General features: G+C 33.9%; 3 protein-coding genes across 3 annotated transcripts; 1 reads left to right on the forward strand and 2 right to left on the reverse strand.

Moving 5' to 3' along the window:
* The first annotated feature begins 1669 nt into the window (after positions 1 to 1669).
* Positions 1670 to 3088, forward strand: LOC111038636. The gene has a single exon (XM_022321820.1). It carries the CDS (start codon positions 1670 to 1672, stop codon positions 3086 to 3088), a length of 1419 nt encoding a protein of 472 aa, XP_022177512.1.
* A 2629-nt stretch (positions 3089 to 5717) lies between these two features.
* LOC111038627 (E3 ubiquitin-protein ligase NRDP1) lies at positions 5718 to 14183 on the reverse strand. The gene is made up of 6 exons (XM_022321808.1): positions 13963 to 14183; positions 13682 to 13824; positions 10825 to 10981; positions 10627 to 10758; positions 6124 to 6279; positions 5718 to 6035 (listed from the first exon to the last, which is right to left on the reverse strand). The coding sequence occupies exons 1-6, from the start codon at positions 14050 to 14052 to the stop codon at positions 5766 to 5768; spliced, it is 948 nt and encodes a 315-aa protein (XP_022177500.1). The 5' UTR covers positions 14053 to 14183; the 3' UTR covers positions 5718 to 5765.
* Positions 14184 to 16155: 1972 nt separating this feature from the next.
* LOC111038628 (THAP domain-containing protein 1-like) lies at positions 16156 to 16941 on the reverse strand. Its single transcript, XM_022321809.1, has 2 exons — positions 16692 to 16941; positions 16156 to 16615 (listed from the first exon to the last, which is right to left on the reverse strand). Exons 1-2 carry the CDS (start codon positions 16760 to 16762, stop codon positions 16171 to 16173), a joined length of 516 nt encoding a protein of 171 aa, XP_022177501.1. The 5' UTR covers positions 16763 to 16941; the 3' UTR covers positions 16156 to 16170.
* Between the last annotated feature and the right edge of the window lie 6254 nt (positions 16942 to 23195).

The following is a 23195-nucleotide window of genomic DNA, read 5'->3' on the forward strand; positions in this document are numbered from 1 at the left end:
CAATAGTTGATATCTTTCAAAAATTTCAAAATAGTATGAGTGATGCAATTATATTACACATTGACGTCTGACACATTATATACAGGTGTAATGTTTAGTATGTAAAATTATAAATTTTCTTAAATGGATAGTATAGCCGGTACCTAATTAATAAAATACATATTTCATCATTACATGTATAAGTACAAGTACTTATTAAACATTTATTTTAAACTATGTTTTACTTGTTTTTAAACATCATTTATTAATAATAATTTAAAAATTCACTTATTCACTGTAGAAAATTATTTTATTATTTGACTGACGTCTAAATTGAATGAAAATGAGTTTGATAAAATTGTTTAAATAAAGATTCGTCTAAGGTATAAAAGGGAAGGAAAGAACATTTACATAGGTTTGCATAGGTTACCTACATTTAAATATATATATGTATAAATATTTTTTTTTCATGGCCTGGTGAAATGTCAAAATTGGCCTGCCTAAAAGTTTGCACACCCAGAAAAAATATGAAATGACGCCCTTGCATACAGCTTGTGTAAAATATTATTTCATAAAATGTGCAAAATAAAAAATATGTGTGTTGAGATGGAAATCGACGGAATTTTATAAAAAAAATACCCTAAAATCCACTAAAAAATGACAATCAAGATTTTCAAGGAAGAATTTGGAGTGTATCGATACGTATCGAGGCAATTTTGAGCGTTCAAGTAGTTACACGTGCAGTATATAAGCGATACGTACCGACCCGTATCAGACTCGGACTTCGATACGAGGTGTTACGTATCGATACGTATCGAATTTTTCTTCTTGAAAATCTTGAATATGATCTAAAAAGATACAAAAATACAAAATAAAAGTTTTGTAAATGTCTTGATTGTCACATTATTCAAATCGTGTACTTAAAAAGCTATGTTTCACATTGAGCTAAAAAAGATGCACCTTCCTACAAATTCACAGCTCTACTAATAAGTATTCATCGAAAAAAAATTCGAAAATGTTAATTTTTCTTTTTTTCTGTATTAAGAACTATTACAATTACCACACTTATTAATTATTTTGCAATAATAATATGATTGAAATATGGTAAAACTACAACTTATACAAGACGTATAGGTATAACATTTCCATTATAAAGATAAATATAAGTATATATCATATTATTATTAATTATTATCATTACCACACAGTAATTATACGTATTAAATAATATAAAATTTTTAACTGCAGGGCACTTAGAATGTCAAATAATGTGTGTACCGTGGAGGCGTGGACGTGAGGTGTATATTATTGACCCGGCAGAGTACAGTTATACTTTACCGAGAACAACTAACCTAATTAGTTTTTTATTTTTTATTTAAGTCTAACTTTTTTAAAGATTTTATTTAATAAGGAGTATATAATTATATCTCAAAACCACTGAAAATAATTGCCAAGAACGTCATGTAAAATATTTTTTTTAAATAAAATTGCGGAACAAATATCTACTCTGTTGGCTAACTGATGATGGTTACTATGATAATTTGCCTGACGACGTATCTATGTATTATAATTCATACGTATGGGTAGGTACACTAATTTTAAAACCACCAACAATATTTTTAAAGAAACAAATCAACTATAAATATAAATTTGAAACACGTCTCATTGACATACACGAAAAACCGCCGATATGAGTCCCGCACACCACGAGGAGTTAAGGGAAAATGATATCACCCTTGCAGGACCTCCGTCGCATCACCGGAGAGCGCAGTCGGGACTCCGGGCTGGTGCGTCACCGGAAAGGCGGGCGGGCGACCGGGGCTGTCCCAATGCGTGCCGCCGGGACGACCGACCGGTCGACTGCAAGACGCAGAGCGTGCGCCGGCGCCTGGCCGAGGAGCTCGGCTGCTGCGGCTGCACCAAAGTCGAAACACCTTGCTTGGTCACCGAAGGCGCGAGCATATGTTGCCAGCGTCGTCCCAGTGCGCCGAAGTGCTGCCCTGAACCAAACGCCAGTCCTACTGCAGCTTGCGTCGACCCGGTTGATCAGATCATCAACGAAGGACTAATGCAGCAGAAGAAGAAGAGCAGCCGGCGGCGGTCGTCCTGCTGCAGCAGCAGCAATAGTCGACCACGGGACCCGTGTGGCCGGGAACGCCGGGCGAGGGTATCCATGGCCAATCAACACAGCTACCAGCCCGATTTCTTCGACGACCAGGCGGACATGAGTAACTGGCAAGAGCACCGGGACGTTGCCCAGCAAGACGTGTCTCGAGGACGTCCGTCATCGGCCCCGCCGAGGCCCAAGTGTTTGGCATTCGAACCTTACGTGGACAACGGGCAGTATTCGGAGGCTGCGGTTGGCTCGCCGATCGAAATGCAGCCCGATCTGCAGAACGAAAACGACGACCGACAGCAAACCATGCAACGGGAACTGGAAAGGTTGAACGAGCAGCGGGCGCACCTGGTGGAATGCTTGGAAAGGGAAATGAAAATCATCGAGATGATGCGCGAGTACAAGAAACTGAAACGCGCTTCCGCTCGAACGCAGCTGCAGCAGCCGTTGCCGAATCCGAGCGCCGACGACCGGCAACGGATTCAGCGGTTGATCGACGAGGAGAGACGAAAACTGGCCGAGTTTCAGCGACGGCCTCAGCAGCAGGGCCAACGATGCCCCGCGACCCCGACCGGGACGTACGAGATCCCGTGGGATATGCCGCCGTCGCCGGACGGTGAATCGGCCTGCGCCGCCGCGTCGACGCCACCCCGCCAGCGACGCAGATTGACCTACCAACCGCCGTCGCCCGACACCGATACCGAAGACGAATGTTGCGCGCCGCCACCGAGACGACGGTTACTGGCTGTACTTCCAATATCGCCGGGTGACAGCAGCGACGGCGGCGCCAACGAATGCGGTCGCCGAACACCCGCGGCCACATCCAGGTGTTCGGCCGGACCTTCGCGGGACCAGGAGTCGTCGCGGCGGCCGCAGTCGTCACTGCAGGACTCGCTCATGTACTACTACCGGGCCATTCGTAACGGCGCGCCGCCCGTGACCGCGGACGTGCCGCAGCAAACCAGCAGTACGTGGACCGGCTGTAGCCGCTAGACGCGCATTTTCCGGCGGCCTGCACCAGCGAACCAGGTGCATCAGCGACAGAAACTATAATATATGACGTTGTATGTTGTACGATGCACACTCGGCGCCGTTTTCCTGTATAAGTCCACATAATATATACACATATATTGGACGGCTGCAGAAATAATATAAATATGATCAAATACGATACCTACACAAATTTGTACTACATGATAATACTTTTCGTGTATCAAATATAACAAAATTATTAATTTTACTAATCTGAAATGTATGAAATCTACACGCATAGTATAACTAGTAAGCAGGTACAACGTCATATGTAGGTAGGTACCTGTAATATGCCGGTACTTGAAGAAAAGTAACAAATTACTATAAATAAAATTTGGGAAAACTTTAATGACATATTTTTTGTTAAAAGAGTCAAGGGGAGTGGAGACACTGCTCTAACCTTTACTAATGTAGTTGCCAGTTACACATGAAATAAAATAAACAATCCTCTCATAGGTACTCGCTGATTTTCAACAGTGCGCATAAGGTAGTACATGGACGAACGTTAAAAATATTGATTAAATGAAGGACTAAACCGAAACCATCAGTGGCGGAGTGAACTTATTTTTTCGATGATACAGTAAATAATTTTCAACACCCACCCACCCACCCACGTTTTATATCTATATTTTTAGGTACAATTAGTCCGATGTAGTTTTATAGCATCTTTAGCATTTATTTTCCTGTTGACTTTTGATTATGTAAATGTTAAATGTATTTTATATTTAATCAATGATGTTAAAATAAGTTTCTAACTTCTACTCAACTACAAACGTCAACCTTCAACACCCACCCTACATTATTTTCGTGACTCAATTGCGTCTAATTAACCCCGTTTAAGCTGCCACTGGGAACCATGATAATATTTTACTATATAACTAACAAGAATCGCTTAAAACCAAGAGAGAAAAACTAGTTAAAAAGTACTAAGGATATGATAAGAGAATAGGTACTATAGAAATTCACTTGAAGGATTTAGTACTATTAAAGGATGATGCACCTATCGAAAAAAAAAGTTACAGCCATGATGGTTAGGATCATTTGGGGTGATTTGAAAAGTTGAAAATAAGTTTATTGTTATTATTTTTATAATAATATTTTTACCCATGTAAAGGGGTCAAAGAGTGTTCTCTTATTTATTTTTTGGTTTTCCCAAATACTGAGAAAAGGAACTAGAAATATTTTGTTTTGGCAACTTACTAGATTCTCTATCCTACTGTAAAACATACTCTAACTTTTAAGTTTAAAATCTGAGTGTTTTTTTTAAACTATTTGTACATTTAAATAATTAGATAGAATATTTCTTTAAAAAGAAGTGAAATCTATGTTGGATGTTTGTCATTTAAAAAATTAAAAATCAAACATTTTAAGTATGATTTAACAAATTAGGTAAATAAATATTTATTTACCTACACATACATTTATATTTATTGTAATCAAGTACCCATATATTGTAAATAAAAATATATGTGGATCTTCTAATTATTTTTGTATTGGAATTTGGAAGTATCTGCGATCTACCATTCGAGTATTTTTCATTACAAAATAACCGCACACTATATGTTCACAAGTCTTGATTTTACCACTGTTTTAACACCAGATTAAAACATAAATACTATTTAAAGTTATTTGTATACATTTTCATATACAAAAAATAGGCCGCTATTCATCAATCAGCTGAGCTTATGATGTTGTTCTACTATTTTTTACCAAAGGGTTCATAGTTCTGATTATAATTTATTACTCATCATTGAATTTCAAATCCAAAATAAGAAGTTGAGTACCATGAGTTACTTATATATATACAACTGTCTCAGATGCTTATAAGTTATAACATTAAAAGTATTTTATTTTTAATTATAGTTTAAATTTGTCTTAGATATTTCAATGTAATAATAATTATTGTAGTATTAATAAGATAACAAATAATGCTGTATACACAACAGTTTGAAGTACTTTATAAAAAATCTTGTATATTATATGATTACGACAATACTTAGCATGATAATTTTCGTATAATTGACTTAATATTAAACATTCAAATTATTATATATTCATATAAAACAATAATTTCATTAAGGCTATATAACATAATATTAAAAACACATACTGGCTATTTTATGATAACTATAATATTTTAGGTACGCATTTATACAACAATGATGTACAAATCTCAAAGTTAAAATATTTTATGATAACTAAATACATATAATAAAAATATAAAATTTCAAGTTAAAATTTCTTAATAAAATTATGTTTTATTACAGTTAACAAGTTGAAAATGTTTGTTAAGATTTAAATGTCATTGTATATATTATAGCAAACACATTTTATCAATACTGAAGTATAGGCTTTTGTACAGTTGTGATAAGCTCATTATATTTTTTTTTTGTTAGTCTTTTTAAAAATGTATAATCTGAAATTGTTATGTTGAAGAAACAAACTTATCTTAAATTACAATTTTAAGCAGCTGTAAAAACATGAGTGATCTCTTGATCTGTAATAGATTTATGGTATATATAATTTATCACAATGGTTCATTGTTAACCATAACTTTTTTTGGACGTAAAAAAATAACAAAATAGGACTAAAAAAAAAATAGTTGATAACGGTAGCTGAAACGACATGCACATACAGTTTATTCGATTCCATGTGCAAAAATCATAATGAGACCAGGTTCAGACATCATGTCATCACTAACCATAATATTATCACAAGGTAAAACAATGACCGCCTGTTTTCCTGGTATACGTTTGCAGTTGTATCGGTCATAGTGCCTTCTGTTGTGTTGCCTAGTTTCTAGGCTTGATAGTCCGGATGGCCAATTGCGTTCGTGACAGTTTTTAACGAGATCATCTAGGATATGAGCAGGACAACCACTTTCAATTAGTGCTTGTTTTATGTTGTTCTGAATAAGAAAAATATTTAAAAATAAACAATAGTTTTGTATACCTATTATAATAATAGTTTCACAATATTAATTAGTTGTTACATACTTGAAGATATTCGTCGGGTGTAGAAATCATTCCTCCCCAGCGAGTAACTCTAGCTTGTGGAAGAGAACTTGACCAACGTTCAATTTCATCTCTTTCCAACTCATCAGCTACGGCTCTTACGCTTGGATTGCATACACGCAAGGCTCGCACATAACCCTGCATAATATAACAAAAAATTAAAATTTAATAAAACATATTCCTTCAACTTTCTAATTTTTTTAAAATAGTTAACCTTTAATAAGCACCATATTTTAACTATTAATTGTATAGGACAACATAAAAAGTGAAAGATTGTTGTACACGGCTTGCTCAACATAGTATCCTATTCACACTGACGACTGACTGATTATAAGAGACTAGAGAAGTGTTGTTACAATATATAATCAAATAATATTTTTATGATTAAAAAAAGTCATATAACCATAGAAGTTCAAATCTTTTTTTAATAACGGAATTTTTATGTAAAACTATAAGAGAGTTTCAATGAGTCATTTATTGTCCATAAAACGATAAAAAATAAGGTTTAAGTAATTAAGCATAGTTAGAGATAAGTACGGATTAATCTATCTATTTATCAATCATGTTTTATTTGTTTAAACATAATAGTATTGACCAGTAGGTAATCTATTAAATTACTAAAACGATAATTAGTTATTAGGTCAAGCAACAATCAATAATTATAAATTCCTCTAAAGATAAAACGAAACCATATATTATTTTCGTTATTTAAAATACGATAATTATTATTAGGTATCTGAATTAATTACACTTAACTACTTGAGTGCCCAATCAACTTTGTTTATGTTAAGTAACAGAACTCTAATATTTTAATACTCCTTTCTTCGAGTTTTTTTTTATTTAGCTACAAATGACAATAATTATTGCCATTTCTTACAAAAAAATCACCAACTATCTAATTACTCGGTTTTTTTTTTGTATCAATAACATAAATGAAAATTCTTTGTAACGGAACTTCGAAAAACTTCAGAGAGCCAATGCTACTGTCTATTAACATTGTCCTGTGAAATGGACGCTTAGATCTAATTTTGAATTTTTATTCAGCTATCCTTTTAGCGGACATAAGTGTAAATATATATATATATATATATATTAACTTATCCAGTAATACATTATAGCCAAAGCCAATGTCAGTAAAGCACGAAAATAGGAATTTCGATACGTAAACTTATAGGTACCCTATTTAATATCATGTATATAAATAAATAATAAATCACAATGGGATTTGGGTAAAAAATTACAATCGGAACGCATAACATCGTAATTCGTAATATTAATATTACATCCATATTCTGGTAATATTCAATTTACCGTGCACCAATAAGTTGTTGTAGCACTGTCGATAAAAAATGATAACAGACCGTTTTTCGGTTTTAACCGGAATACGCCGATCAGGCGGCAGACGTTATGATAACAACGTGTTCGAAACAAAAACAACAATGCCAGCGAATAGCGAAAACATTACTATAATTTACAAAATAAAAAATTCAACAGTAACTGTTTGAGTGCAAGACAAACGTCGAAACCGGAAACAACCGTCATCACCTATATCACGACATAGTAATATTATTGAAATAACGACGACGGTTGTAGGATTCAGAACGATCAGTGTCCTTCGGTGCGGTGCACTAGTCACTACAACAGTCAGCACACCATCGCGATGACCACGTCCAAGAGTCAAATAAAATTCGGTTTCGATTTCACGTCGGTGCCGGACCTGGTGGCGTGTATCCAAAAGCTCACCGACTGGGGCTACTCGTACGCGTGCATTCCACTGGTGCACGCCAAACTGACGCCCGACGCTGCGAATCTTGATCGGTCGGCATTAGTGAGCAGGGCCGACGTGATTCTGCAGGCGGAGACGTGGAACCGGGTGGTGGTGAAATTGTCCTCACACCTTGACCTGGATTCGGCGGATGCCACTGCCAGGGACCGAGACGCCGAGCTTTTCCGCCAGGAAGTCTCGTACGCGTCGTACCTGAATGTGTCGGCGATCATGTTCCGGCTGCCGCTGGATGGCTGCATGCCCAACTTGGCACGTCTGGTCAACGTGTCCCTCCACGACAACGTGTTCATTAACTTTTACGTAAGAGTGCCCATGTGTGGTGGTAGTGGAGGCAATGTAAATGGCGACAGCAATGGCAGCGATGCAGTAGACACTTGGAAGCTGTGGTCGGCGTTCAGTGCAGCGTGTGACTATCACAGATCGGTATGCCTGGCATTGGAACTCAGTGACGACTTGCCTGACGAACAAGAGCTTGATCGATGGCTGGGTGAACCTATCAAGGCAGTTATTGCGCCCACTTCCATATTTTTGACCAACAAAATGGGTTTTCCTGTTCTCTCTCGTCCTCACCAAGCATTTGTCAGCAAGCTATTTGATCTTGACGCCTGTATCTTTATAAGTGGTGAGTCCAATCAAAACATGAAACCGTATTTTGAATATTTGTCGTTTATTCATGACAACAATAAATCCGACAAACTTTACAGTTATTCTTATGCTTACGAAGATTTGTTACAAGTGCCTTTACAGCCACTAATCAACAACTTGGATAACAATGTTTACGCTGTGTTTGAACAAGATCCTATTAAGTATCAACAGTATGAAAAGGCTATAACCAAAGCATTAACCGACAAAGTTAAGAGCGGTAGCACTGAAGTGTTGACAGTGTGTGTAGTGGGTGCTGGCAGAGGGCCTTTGGTGAATGCTAGTCTAAAAGCATCAGATAATTCTAAAGTTCCTATAAAAGTGTATGCGATTGAAAAAAACGAGAACGCATTACATGTTTTGAATTATAACAATGACAACTATTGGCACAATTTAGTTACAGTAGTCTGTGCAGACATGAGAACATGGAAGTTTGAAGAAAAATGTGATATACTAGTGTCTGAATTGTTGGGTTCATTTGGCGATAATGAACTTTCACCTGAATGTTTAGATGGGGCACAAAAGTTTTTGAAAGAAGACGGTGTCTGTATTCCCTCATCATATACGTCTTATTTAAGCCCATTACAATCTCAAACTCTGTTTAGTAATATGAAAATGTTCAAATCCAATACACCTATGGATAATTTACACGAAAATGCCGAGCAAATATATGTGGTTAACATGCGCAATATGTACATCATATCCCCTGCACAGCCATTGTTCACTTTTGATCATCCGAGATGTGACTTAGAAAGAAACAATAACAGATACACAACACTGACGTTTGACATAAAACAAGATTGCGTTTTGCACGGATTTGCTGGATATTTCAATGCAGTCTTATACAAGGATGTAAATATAAGTATTGAACCTTCGACATTTAGTACGGGAATGTTTAGTTGGTATCCCGCTTACATCCCAATTAAAAGCAGTGTAACATTGAAGAAAGATGAGCAGTTGAAAGTACATTTCTGGCGCCTTAGTGATACTTCAAAAGTCTGGTATGAATGGAGCATATCTAAACCTAATTCAATGCCCGTGCACAATCCAAATGCGCGTTCCTATTCTATGCAATTGCACTAAGATCATATTAAATTAATTATTTATGATCATTGTGCATAAATGATTTAAAGATTAAATAATATAATATGAGTCCTTAGGGTATATATATTTTTAAAATGTACTGTTAAATTTGTTTTTTTTTTTTAATAATTAATTAAATAAATATTTTCAACAATAATTTTTTTATCTATACAGGTTAGGCATTAAAATACCCAAACATTTTAAATGTAATTGAACTAACAAAAATCTGAAATTTAAGATGGGAAATACTTTCATTGTCAACAAAATATATTATTCATACCAATGTGTTGATAAGTAATAACATTGATTGAAAAATTTCTTCAACTTTTGAGTATAAATATGTAACTATCATGAAATAAAATAAAGTTAAAAAAAATTATTTGTATGAGTCCATTTTTAAGTAATAATTAAATTTGATTTTGAATTAAGCACACCAACTCACCGATTAAAATTTATATTAATTCTAGCCTACGAGTAAACACAATATAACATAATTGTTATACCTACCATAGAAAAACATTTTAAGTCAAATGAGAAATTAAATTGAAGAGTATTACTTATTATATTATATTAAATATTAATAATAATATTTATTATTTATTTTATACTTTTTGATCTTAAGAAGAAGAGTGTTTAGCATCTAATTTTTGAAGATACATTTTTATCTTATCAAGAAAATTTTTTTAGTTGTTCTAATGAATAAAACGTTCATTTTGGTTGATTTAATTTGATAAACTTTGAATTGATCTTAAGTTATCTAAATATATTATATTCAAATTTAAAATTAAACTTTATTTTACAATGTTTTTACATTTTAATTGATTCAACAGAACATATAGGCTTATACGATATATTTTTAATTGGAACAGAAGTAAATCATATTTTAAAACTAAAGGTTCAAGTACAATGAACGAAACAGAAATAGTTAACAGCTAACGTTATTATGCATAATGTAATGGAAATAAACATTTTACCTTTAAAATTCTCATTTCATCTTTGATTCCAGTCATTTCATATCTGTATGTAGCCATATCTTGATGCATTTCATTTATTTTCTGTTGTTGTTTTTGTACTAATTCTCGCAATTCTTTCACACAGTTATGATCCTTTCAATTAAAATAAATGGGTGAATTAAAATGTTACACATTGGTATAATCATGTTAAATACAGACCTTATGTTCATCTTTTGGTATGATTAAACCGCATCCTTGTTCACAAGGAAATGGTCTTTTAGGATTATATTCACATTCGGATAGATGAGAGTCTAGTGTATCTAGTTTTACAACACTTTGACATCCATAATTTGAATTTTCGCAAACAATATACAATCTAAATAGGTTAAAATTATTTCAATGCATTATAAATAACAATGGGTCTATAAAACATTTAAGTTTCCATCAAAACAAGTATATATCAAAAAATATTTTTATTTGTAGCAATTTGCACAATGATTAAAATAGTCACGTAAAAAAATGGCTTAGAAAACGCTAGGATTAGAATTTTAGTGGATTTCAAGCTATTTAGTTCTTTAATAGTTTTTTATTGTTAATATGTGTGTTCCATGCTTGAATATGTAGTTATTTGGAGCCCAAACATAGTAAGGAAAAGCTACTAACTAGAATGAATCATCAAAGTTTCTGAAGTGTATATTTTTAAGAGTTTAGACCACCAATTATTTGGCCACTACATGAATGCAATTTTATACTTTGTCCACATTGGCTGATAGAAAAGCTCAAGCTAATTTACCATTTTTCCTAAAATCATTGATGGTTACATTGACAGTACTCACTCATCCTTTTCAGTAAAATTTATTTTAGAATCAAAGTTTTTAAATCCTGTAATGTTTCTCTTTCAGTTTCATATTCCTTTTTTTACTATGAATTATTTATTATACTCTACAAATAATGAGAATAACAAACGAAGATCTATCATTCCTAATAGGAGACTAAATCAATTACTTTGTAGGTGTATAATGTAAGTTTTGTACCTATTATTATTTTTAATATCATACTTAATATAGAGATTTTATGTTAATTAGTTTTATAATTATTATCCAATATTTTGAAAATCTTTTATTTCATACCATTTAAGTAGTTACTAAACAATATGTGGTGTTAATTTGGTAGCACTCTACATACAAATTTCTGATTCGGTATGCACTCTACATTTAAATTTCTGAGTCGGTATGTGCTCAACATATGTAATTTTGATTGTGTTTCATTTTACTAGTTATTCACGTACTAAATGTATTCTAACATGGTGAGAAAAGGTCCTGCCTGTCTTGACGGTAAAGTCGACACTCGACAGCAATAGTGATCAAGATGGGACTGCTAATGATTTAAAGGAACATACTCTTCATTTACTTCAATAATTTAATTTTTACGTCCAACCATGACCTCTCAATGTTTTGAGTGTGGGTTCCTGTATTTGCATCAACAAATGACATTTGGTGATTTACTGTCTTGTGTATAAACCTTGGTTTGTGAGACACCTATATTCACACCCTTCGCAACAGCTGTGTTCACTTCTCACCACATGTTAAACCAGTCGGTGACACACTTATTGCTTCTTCCAGTCAGATCCATTACTATTTGTGCGGGCGATTCCAACACAAACATAAACACAAGTTCAACAATTTAACAAGGTGTTAATTCACTGTTACAATGTTGGTTCAAGTCAGTAAAATGAAAAAAAGCTGCTACCAGCTCGTGGCGATCTTGTCGCCTGACAGCCTCTCTTTGGACACCAAAAAATGGCCATCCACTCCCTATTATGGCATTTCTGTTGTCTTACATACATTTCTGTGCCAAATTTATGACAAGCGGCTTGTCTTCGGCACTTTTTAACAATCTTTTTTCTACTAAAAACCGATGACACACAATCTTATTTGGTACTACTATAGTATAAAACTCACGAAATATCAACACAGCCATCACAATTAATAAATAATACACAAAAAATAAGAATATTAGGAAAATAAGCTATAGCTATATAACTGAAAACACAACTGTAATCAAATTTAAGGTAAAGATAATTAGAGATGATTAAAGATAAGATAAAGTTATAAGAAATACTCAACATATAAAAACGAGGCAATATGTTATATAATAATACTCGAATATCTCCGTACCAAACGTAGACAGAGTGTAGAACGGCAATAGCTGTAGAGCGCATACCGAATTAGCACCCAATATTTTTTAAGTTTCTTATTTTTTTGAATGACAACATACAATTTTAAGTCTTATTCTAACAAAGAATATTTGTATACAATGAAATATTCTGAATAATATTTTGCTTTGGAATATGAAATTAAAAATGTTCTCATACACAACAGTAACAAACTTAAACATGATTAAGATAAAAAAATTAAAATTAGTTTGTTAAGACTTAAAAATGAATGAAAAAATTGAAGTTTTTGAAATATTGAGTGTTCTTTGACAAAATAATCAGTGTATGTTGAGTAAATGTAGAAGAGTTGAAAGAAACATATTAGAGTGAAAATAAAGATTATTTTATTGTCTTCTTAGGACTATAATAGACTGTACCATAATGAGTTGGTTAAAATATTTCAGTTTTACAATATCAACTAACAAATAAAAGTAAGATGTTATATGCCGGCTGATTATTTTATCATTGAACACTCATTATTTCAAGAAGTGTATTTGGAAAAAATGTTTTACATGATTTCTAATTGTTGAGAAACAAAATTTAAAAAAAACATACCTTTAATATTTTTTATCATTAAAATTTTTTTATTTTTTGGATTGACAGTTTTAATTTTCTATTTCAAAACAAAATATTTTTGTAAGTATTTCAATTCATAAAAATTGAATTTAGGACGAGTAGTATATAAGTTATCAGTGTTTAAAGTTTAGATGGATGGAGTAGTACCCTAGAGTGGTTACCCCACAAAATGTTGGTCTTCTACTCCGCTCATCTACATAAAATACTTATTTCATAAATTCCTTTTTTTATGTATCGAAATACAAAAAAAAATTTTCAGTCAATTGATTAACAGTAATGACAAACCTGTTCAGTAGATTCTTTAGAATTCGTGGCACCGGTCGCAACTGAAGAACATTAACGGAAAGTCTGTCTACTGGACATGTTGATTGTCTTAGTAGCCATTCAAGTATACAACCTTTGCAGAATGCGTGTTCGCATGCAGGTGCCTGAAAAAGTAAACAGTTGATAAAGCATTGCACAGTGATACATCAAAAATGAAAACTTCACTACTTTGAGTAAAGAGACATGAAGTGTTTGGTATTAATAATGTGAATAGTCGGATTATGCAAGTGTATAAATTTTACTTGGACTGGGTCCTGTAGTACTCCAGTACATATGGGGCAGAGAAGCTCTTCATCTACTTCGCCAACAAAACGGGTGATATCAAAACCCATAGCTGTACATGGAATTTAAGATTATCAACTTATCCAAAGCTAACTGTTTACTGTTTCGTTTTAGGGGTGTTCTACAAGACCCAAAAAACAAGAAACACCTTGAACAGAATGTCGTTGCTACATATTATAATATCATTGACCGATATCTAATACATTCATTATGTGTCTGTGAAGTTAGCTCCCGAACGATTATCACATATCAAAATTCTGATAAGGTAGGTAACCGCATTCCTGCATACTCTATTGCCTATTCATATCTTACAAGGAGTTTTAATAAAAATATTTATTTTTCAGATATAATTCGCATGATTCAAGATGGATGAAGAATAATTTTCATCAATGAGATTATTGTAGCGAGCTGTGACCATGTTAATTAGTAAATCACTCAGGTAGTTATAAATAAACAATGTAACTTCAAAGAACAAGAACTCTATATATATATATAATAGTTGAAGGAGGCCTACAAAGCGCCTATTTCTTATGATAAATTGCACGTGACCTCGAAACGTACTAAATTTATTAGAAAATTTGAAACTTAACTCTTGTTGTATAAAATGCAAATTTTCAATATAACTCCACATGATTGTCCCTTTATTTGAATTTATTTCTTTTATGTTCCCCAATGTGTTTCTAGCCAATTTCAACATATGACATGCGTCGGGTATAAAATAAACATTGTCATTTGTAATTGGGTGTTTAAAGCTACATTGAATATCATCATAGTTATTGACATCTAAATTACAACCTAATTTTTTCATAGTTGAAAAATTCGTAGCACAACCATCACATGTTATAGACCAAGCTTTTAAACCAGCTGCATGGGTTACAGAAAGAGCACATTTAATGAGTTCAGCCTAAGCTGTTGCTCCTGTTTTGTTTTGTAAAACATATTCTATAGGTATCTTCCATTTGCCATTACAACTTGTTAGCATGAAAACAAGAGCTTCGGTGGCAGTATTATTTGTACATTCGATATCTAAATTATTACCAAAATCACAATAACCTATAAACTGTTTGCTTTTTGGATCCCAAATAATTTGTTGTTTTATAGCCATTGCATCAATAATTAGGGTACAATGTTTGTCGAATGGTTTCAATTTTTCAAGTGCACTTAAAACGTCTTTAAAAAACCCGGGTTCTCCATTTATGGATGAAGTCCAATTCCTTATTGCTGATACATGTGGAAGAGCTAATATTGATCTAAAAATTATACTTATAGTTAGTAATATTAATACAATTCCAAGGGCGCCTATCAATCAGAACCTAGGAGGGTGACAATATCATAAAAAAATAACTAAGAACCAACTAAATAGATTTTATTAAAGAACAGAAAATAAATACACAACATATATAAATAATGTACCTGTGTAATATGGGCAAGCCCCCCTCCTAATTTGCACCTATGGGTTACATGTCACCTCCTTGCACCCTTTTATAGGCGCCCTTGTACAATTGTATTAAATTTTGTAAAATGTTTCTAAAATTGTATTCAAATCTTAGATGCATTCAAATACATATAAATAAAGCTGATTAAAATATTTATATTAATAAAATAGCTAATTAAAATATTTGTATTAATATAAAAACTAATTAAAATATTAATATTAATATAGCATCCAGTATTACAAAGCGTAAGCAGTTGGCTTGTTTTTTTAGAAATGATTGCATCTTACAATTTAAGTACAATTAAAAATATGTCAACCCATGTAGACACATTTTTGTGTACTTTTGTGAGAAATTTGTATATGAAAATTGCAATTTTACTAACTGGCAATATTGATAAGCTTTTGGTGAATAATAGTGCAATGTCAAAGCAAATTTTTTTATTTCAGGGCTGTAACGCTGACCTTTAGCATGCCTTTTACAATTTTTCAGCTGGTTCATAAAAATTTCTTGAGAAAGCCCTTCAAATTTACTACTTATAACTTCACCATCATTACTATTCAACAAACCTTTTTGTTGTAAAGATTTCAATAGTTGTAGTAAACTATTTATCTTTAATCGCTGATGCCTAACTCTCTGTTGTAACAGTTTCGGTTTTTTCTTCAGCTTGGTTTTAGTTGGTGTAGAATGAGTTATAGGCGATTTTGGAAAGTTCAATCTCCTAGCAGGTGTTACTTATGTAGAAGAGTGCTGAATACATTTTGAAGGTGTCATTAATAAAGGAGATATAGAGTGTGGTGTTTTAATGGGGGTTAAACTAACATTTGGTGGTGAAGTAGTGACAGATAAATCAATTGTAACTGATTCAATAAATTCCTGCGATTTCAAAATTGTAGGATTTAAATTAGGTGTAATTGTCATATTGGTACTTTGTAGTGGTGTTTTATGAATAGTTTCAATATTACACGTTTTTTTAGGAGGTTCCAAACTTCCAGACATAAGAAGTGAAGGAACTGATTCACCTTTTAACATTAATTTATAACTTCCTCCAGGTCTTGGAACAAAATCGGAGCTTAAAAAATTGTCACTACATACTCTACTAGAATTATTCGGATTAAATCCTTTACGCTTAACTGCATCAATCCATAATTGTAGTTTATAGGGATCTTTTAAAGGAAACCTACAATTCATTAAATATACAAATAATAATCAGATTCAGGTCTATTTTTTTCAGATAGAAAACTAAAAGTTCTCACTTAAAAAAATGTTTGGAACAACCACGTATCTGTCTATTTGTACACTTGTGCACTGAACATGAGACTGGCATAATGGCAAATAATAGTATTTATTATTTACAATCGGAAATTAAAAATAATTATGTTTTTTAAATGTACGCAACTTTATTCAACCACTAACCAGTCAAGTCGGTAACACAGTAACACACTAACAAAAGTCGCGAAGTGCAATACTTTATGGGCTACTGTAACGTCGCAAATCTCTGCGTCTGCATTGAGTATTCGAATTATTTCGAAATTCATAATATGGTGAATGATAATAAGTATAGCATTATCAGTATCCTCATGATAAGAATAAATGTAAACATTGCCTGCTTTTTTGTAAATGGCGGCCGACTTCAATATCGGTCACTACTATCTGCTATCTATAGTTGTTGTATATATCTATGGGCAAGGGACATCCGGCGTGTGCAGCGCGTGGCCGCCCACGGAGTGACCTTATGTGGTTAAGTAGCAGGGATACGATCCAAGGATCGCCATTATAAAATACGTCGCTCGAAACTCGAATAGGTTTCGGTAGACGGACCAACACCAACGACGAGCTGGGAGCTAGCTGGAGTATAACAGTCACATCTCGCTAGCTCCCAGTGCTCCCACTCTTTAATTTAGTCAATTTGGACTTATAAAATTTATTGTTTTTGTTATAATCAAATAAAAGTATTCAATTTATAAAGAAAAGAACAACTCTTCTTATTTATTTTACAACACCAACAAACAGACGTAGTCGGTTTGTTACAATTGGCGCCGTGGACAAGGTTTTGCAAAAAAAAAAACATTTGGATACGGAGTATTTTTGAATTATTTCAAAATATTCCAACCAAATCAATTCGAGGAGGAAATTCTATCAATTGAATCATCGTAGGAAGTCGGTGACGATCAACTTTCAACAACTCCGCAAAGAATCCTGTCAGCAACACATCGATTACGATCCAAAATCAAAATTAAATGGAGGTACCAACTACTCTTAAATCAAGTCTCAGCTGCGTTGGTGTAAGTAATAAATATAATTTCGAATTTTAAAAAAAAAAAAAATTGTTGTCCGTCTCCTATGGTATATTTTATGACCATAGTATATTTTAATAACACGCAATAATAAGTGGTAAAAAAAAATTATAAAATTTGAATACACATATTAAGTATTTATCTCTCAGTTCCGTTTTACAATTAAAAATTTGTTTTATCTCCCTCTGCGCTACCAGAAGTTCTTGGTCTCTCATAGGTCTGACCTCTTCATTTACTGGTAGATACAATGGTCGACCCTCTAGTTTTTGGATTTTAAAACGGTCCAGACTGTTTGATATCGCTCCCGATATTAGCACCATACTAGTTTTATTAATCGTGGAAAACTCAAAGTCCATTATAATGAACTTATGCGTGTCCTTTCTACAACATCATATATATTTAGCTCATTAAATATTTTAATCAAATACAATTTATAATAAAAAATCTTTTTACATGGTCATAATTCGTGGAAACTTACTTAAATTTGCCTTTCACCTATTACAGATGGTAGATTAGTATTTATTGATAACCTATCTGGAGTATCTGTTATTATTTCCCCACAAATAACACTTTTGCTAGCAATTTCTCCTTCATAGGGCACAGGTTTTACTATAAGTCTCTGTACCTCATATGATTGATCTGGCCTTAATTCTATGTTTTCACTTCTATAAAAAGTACTCATACTTTTAGGTTCACTTATATAATATTCTTTATTTTGTACTGGTCTTAATCTATTAGTATACATTCTTTTTAAATCCATATTACATTTATACATTACATATAAGATTAAAATTAGTATTAATGAAAATAACAATAGTCCTATTATAGCATAATATATTAAATAATTAATTAATAATTAATTAACATGTCCATTTTGTCTATCCAATTCATCTTCTACCATTAGTTGTATGTCGTCTAGAGAATGAGTTAATTCATGAACATTATCTAATTTTAATAAATCGTTCTTGTGTTTGTATTTAGGTATTTCCAAAGATGGTATGGCTTTAGGAATTTTCATCGTTAAGCTGCCTTCGCCTAACTTAGGTATACAATTTACATAAAATTTTGATTTTATTTTTCTAGTTGGATTTAAAACTATATCATTGGCATAAGCTCTGCAATCCTGATTTATATATATTAGTCCCTGATTTTGGATTTTTAGGATATATGGTTCTGTTTCCCGTTGACATGTTATCATTAATGTGTCATTAATAGTTGTGTATAACCAAGTGTTTGAATATTTTAATTTATGATATATATTTTTAGTGATTATTATCACTCCTGCTTCACAATTATTTGGTAAAATTCTGGATTTTTAAATAATGATACTTCACATGGTTGCCTAACCGATTCATATTGTATTGGTTGAAATTCTGGGCATATGTTAAATAATTCTGTTTCAGTACAACTTAACAATTGTGTTTCTGTAAAAGTAGTAAATTGTCGTCTATTTATTGTTATTCCTACATATTGAAATTCAGGTTTTAAAACTATACTGTGATTTTTATTAAATCGATGTGGTATTGGTAAGATTTTATACAAGGTTAGTTCAAGTTCTGTTACTAATGGAATTTGTATTAAAAATACTATTTGATTTTCACTATAATACACTGCCATCTTAGTTATCTTACTTAATTCGTAAATTTCGCTAGGTTGTGTTCCCATGGGTAAATTGAAGTTGATGGGTAAATTAAATTTAATTTGTGTTAATTGTTTTGCTAACTCCCTAGGAGTTACTAAACTTGGATGTAGAATTCCTGTTCTTGCCGAAGTTATTATTGCACTTTTAGTTGTTGTCTCATAAGAAAATTGTGTTAGTAAAGCAGTAAAAATACTATGTATTCGATTACTCAAAACTAAAGTTTCTACAGTATGTGTATGGTTAGCTGCTTCATTTAATTTTTTATACAGCATACCTTGCTTTTCACCTAATTCAATATATAATTTATTCATTTCTATAGAGGCACTACCTATTCCTTGTACTGCTGATTTTACTACAGTGGTTTGATTCTTTAATATATGTAACATATTAACATTACTATTTTCGATTTTCTGAATATTCTTACTATTTTCTCTTGTACAGTCATCATCACATACACCAAATAAAGTTTTCATAGCTGTTCCTATTATATTTACTAGACCTCTTTTATTCCTAATGACTACAGTGTTTCCTTCCTTCATACTCTCATTTGTACTATTATACCTACCAATGGACTCATACATTTGCTCCCTTTTTGCAGCTATTTCTACAAACGTTGATTTTAATATATTTGAAAACCTTGAACATATCTCATATTCAGATAATAAATCCTTACAATGACTTGTCATATTTAAAATTTCATTCGCTAACTGATTATACCTATTATTATAATTTACTAATGGCATATAATTGACAAGTTTCCAATATGCTCCTACAATTCGCAGATCTCCTTGATTTTCGAAAAATATTGTTGTTTTGTTTTTAAATTCTTCATTAGTAAACGGTTGTTGTCCCACAGCACCAATTGTAGTTATACATAATAACCTATACAAAGATATATGATAGGAAAATTATTCATACTGTTAAATACACTAATTAAGCGGATAAAGGCGATGAACTTAACAAATCAACGTTCGGTTATTAACTGACTTTTATTATATAGATCACAGTGGTTGGGACCGTCTCAGGTCTATCAGTGTGTCCAACCTTCAATATTAATTATCTTTGCTTACATCATTTCTTAACTAAATCTTAATTTTTAACATTCGGCCGTCCCGGCCCAACATAACACATAATGCAAGCATAATTATAAACATAATAAACAAAACATAATTATTATAAATATCATTAAACATCATAGTATTATAAATATACAAGTAGATAAAAGAAAATCAACAGAGTAACAGAACATACATAGGTAATTTTAGAAACATTAATTAGTATAATCTTTTAAGTAGGTAGGTCTCTTAATCTTGCGAATGGAGGTTCTTTGACTAGTCTTTGTGTCTGCTGCAGATGATACCAAAGAAACAGATCTCACTGGATCAGCCATCGTTTTGGGTACTGCTTGCTTTTCCGAACCGTCACTGTACTGTCCCTCTTGGTCGGATTGTTCTGATTCACTGCCTTCTCCTTGATCCGTAGCGAAGCGCTTCAAAGCACTAATGTGTGCTGTAGTAGCATATAATTGTTTTCCTTCATGATGTAGATCTGCAATTTTATAAGTATCGCCAGCACATACAGCAGTCACTATCATTGGTCCTCGGTACTTGGGCTGCAACTTAGTTGAAGTACCGGTGGAGACCGGGGGTCGTCGTAGATAGACAATTTCCCCTATACATAAAGTTTGGTTTTTACGGTGTTTGTCATGCCGTTCCTTCCACTGGGTTTGCTTTTCTGCTATGTCTTTACGTATTTGTTGCTGGACTTCTGCTGGTTTTTGATATACTGGAGTTAGTGTAGTGAGTGTATCTAGTAGACCATCTCGAATCACTGCATCGAATCCGTATAATGCATAGAAAGGACTAACTCCAATAGTTTGATTTATTGAAGTGTTCAGCATCAACTCTAGTTCAGCCAGATGTTTATCCCAAGTTGCTTCGGTCATCATGCTAGTTGATATTGCTGATAGCACAGTGGAGTTAGCTCGCTCTACTTGCCCATTTGCACGTGGATGTCGTACAGCTACTGGGTGGTGCTGGATCCCGTTAGCCTTGCAGTACTGCCAGAAGTGTTCTGATTGGAATGATGTTCCTCTATCCGTAATGATCCTTTTGGGTAATCCATAGTTTAGAGCAAAATCTTTCAGTTGTTTTACAACTACTGTGGATTGTACTTTAGTACTTTTTGGGAATGGTCCCAAATGGTCAATATTTACTGTCTCGAACGGACGTTCCCCTGGATTGATTGGGTGCAGCATACCAGCTTGTCTCCCCCTTGCCCTTTTGTATAGGGCACACTCAGGACACATTCCTATGTGCACTCTGAGGTACCTCCGCATCCGTGGAAAGTAATATCGTTCTGTAATTTTGGCATACGTTCTGTCGACTGCAAAGTGACCACTGAGGTCATGGAACTTGATCGCTAAGCCTTTTCTCATACATTTAGGCACCATCCAGAGTCGCCGTGGTCCAGCTGCAGTCTGTACTCGCCTATACAACACTCCGTTTATTACATCATAATTATTAAGTAATAACTTACTCGGTGTAGCTCCCTCTAGTGATTTCATTATGCCCATAATTTCCGAATCACTATACTGCATGCTCATTACGTACTGTTCCTCAGTGATAGTTGTGAATACTTCTAGGCGGTTAGCTATGATTTCATCCAGTGTGTCCGTACTATTCTCAGTGGGGGCTCGGCTCAGTGCATCTACAAGAGCCATGGCTGTACCAGCTCGGTGTTTGACTTCAACGTCAAACTCCTGCATCAAATCGAACCACCGTGTGATTTGAGAGTTCGACGTTTTCAGGCCATTCATGTAGACCAACGCTTGGCAGTCTGTCACCACTGTGACATGAATTCCGATTAGCCATGATCTTAATCGATCCAATGACCACACTATGGCCATAAGCTCTAGCTTGCTAGAGTGGTATTTACTTTCAGCTTCATTAGTCTTCTTACTGAAACAGTGTACTAGGCGTAACTTACCAGAGTCGTCTTCCTGTAGCAACATTCCTGCTAGTCCCAGACTGGAGGCGTCCGTGTGTAATTCAGTTGGGCGGGTAGCATCAAATAGCGCCAGAACAGGTTCGTTGAGCAAACTCGATTTTATTTGTTCAAATGCTTGTTGTTCCGCTTTGCTCCATTGAAATGCTACTCCTTTTCTGGTCAGGTCGGTGATGGCTCTAGCCTTTTCAGCAAACTTTGGTACAAAGCGACGGAAGAAGTTTGCAAGTCCCATGAACCGGCGCACGTCATGCTCGTTCTGTGGGGTTGGAAATTCTCTTATCGCTCGTAGTTTGGTGGGCCCTGGACGAAGGCCATCAGCTGATAATACGTACCCCAGAAATTCAATGCTTTTTGCCGCAAACTTGCACTTACTAGGTCTTAATGTCAGTTTCGCATCTGTAAATGCCTTTAGTACGTGGTGTAGTCGTTCCCTCATCTCTGGCCAATCCTTGGCGGGTATAAAATAATCATCAAAATAATTTAGAACTACCTTGTTCTTTNGCACTAATGTGTGCTGTAGTAGCATATAATTGTTTTCCTTCATGATGTAGATCTGCAATTTTATAAGTATCGCCAGCACATACAGCAGTCACTATCATTGGTCCTCGGTACTTGGGCTGCAACTTAGTTGAAGTACCGGTGGAGACCGGGGGTCGTCGTAGATAGACAATTTCCCCTATACATAAAGTTTGGTTTTTACGGTGTTTGTCATGCCGTTCCTTCCACTGGGTTTGCTTTTCTGCTATGTCTTTGCGTATTTGTTGCTGGACTTCTGCTGGTTTTTGATATACTGGAGTTAGTGTAGTGAGTGT

This window comes from Myzus persicae, unplaced genomic scaffold (assembly GCF_001856785.1).
Source record: "Myzus persicae strain clone G006 unplaced genomic scaffold, MPER_G0061.0, whole genome shotgun sequence".
Lineage (NCBI taxonomy): Eukaryota > Metazoa > Arthropoda > Insecta > Hemiptera > Aphididae > Myzus > Myzus persicae.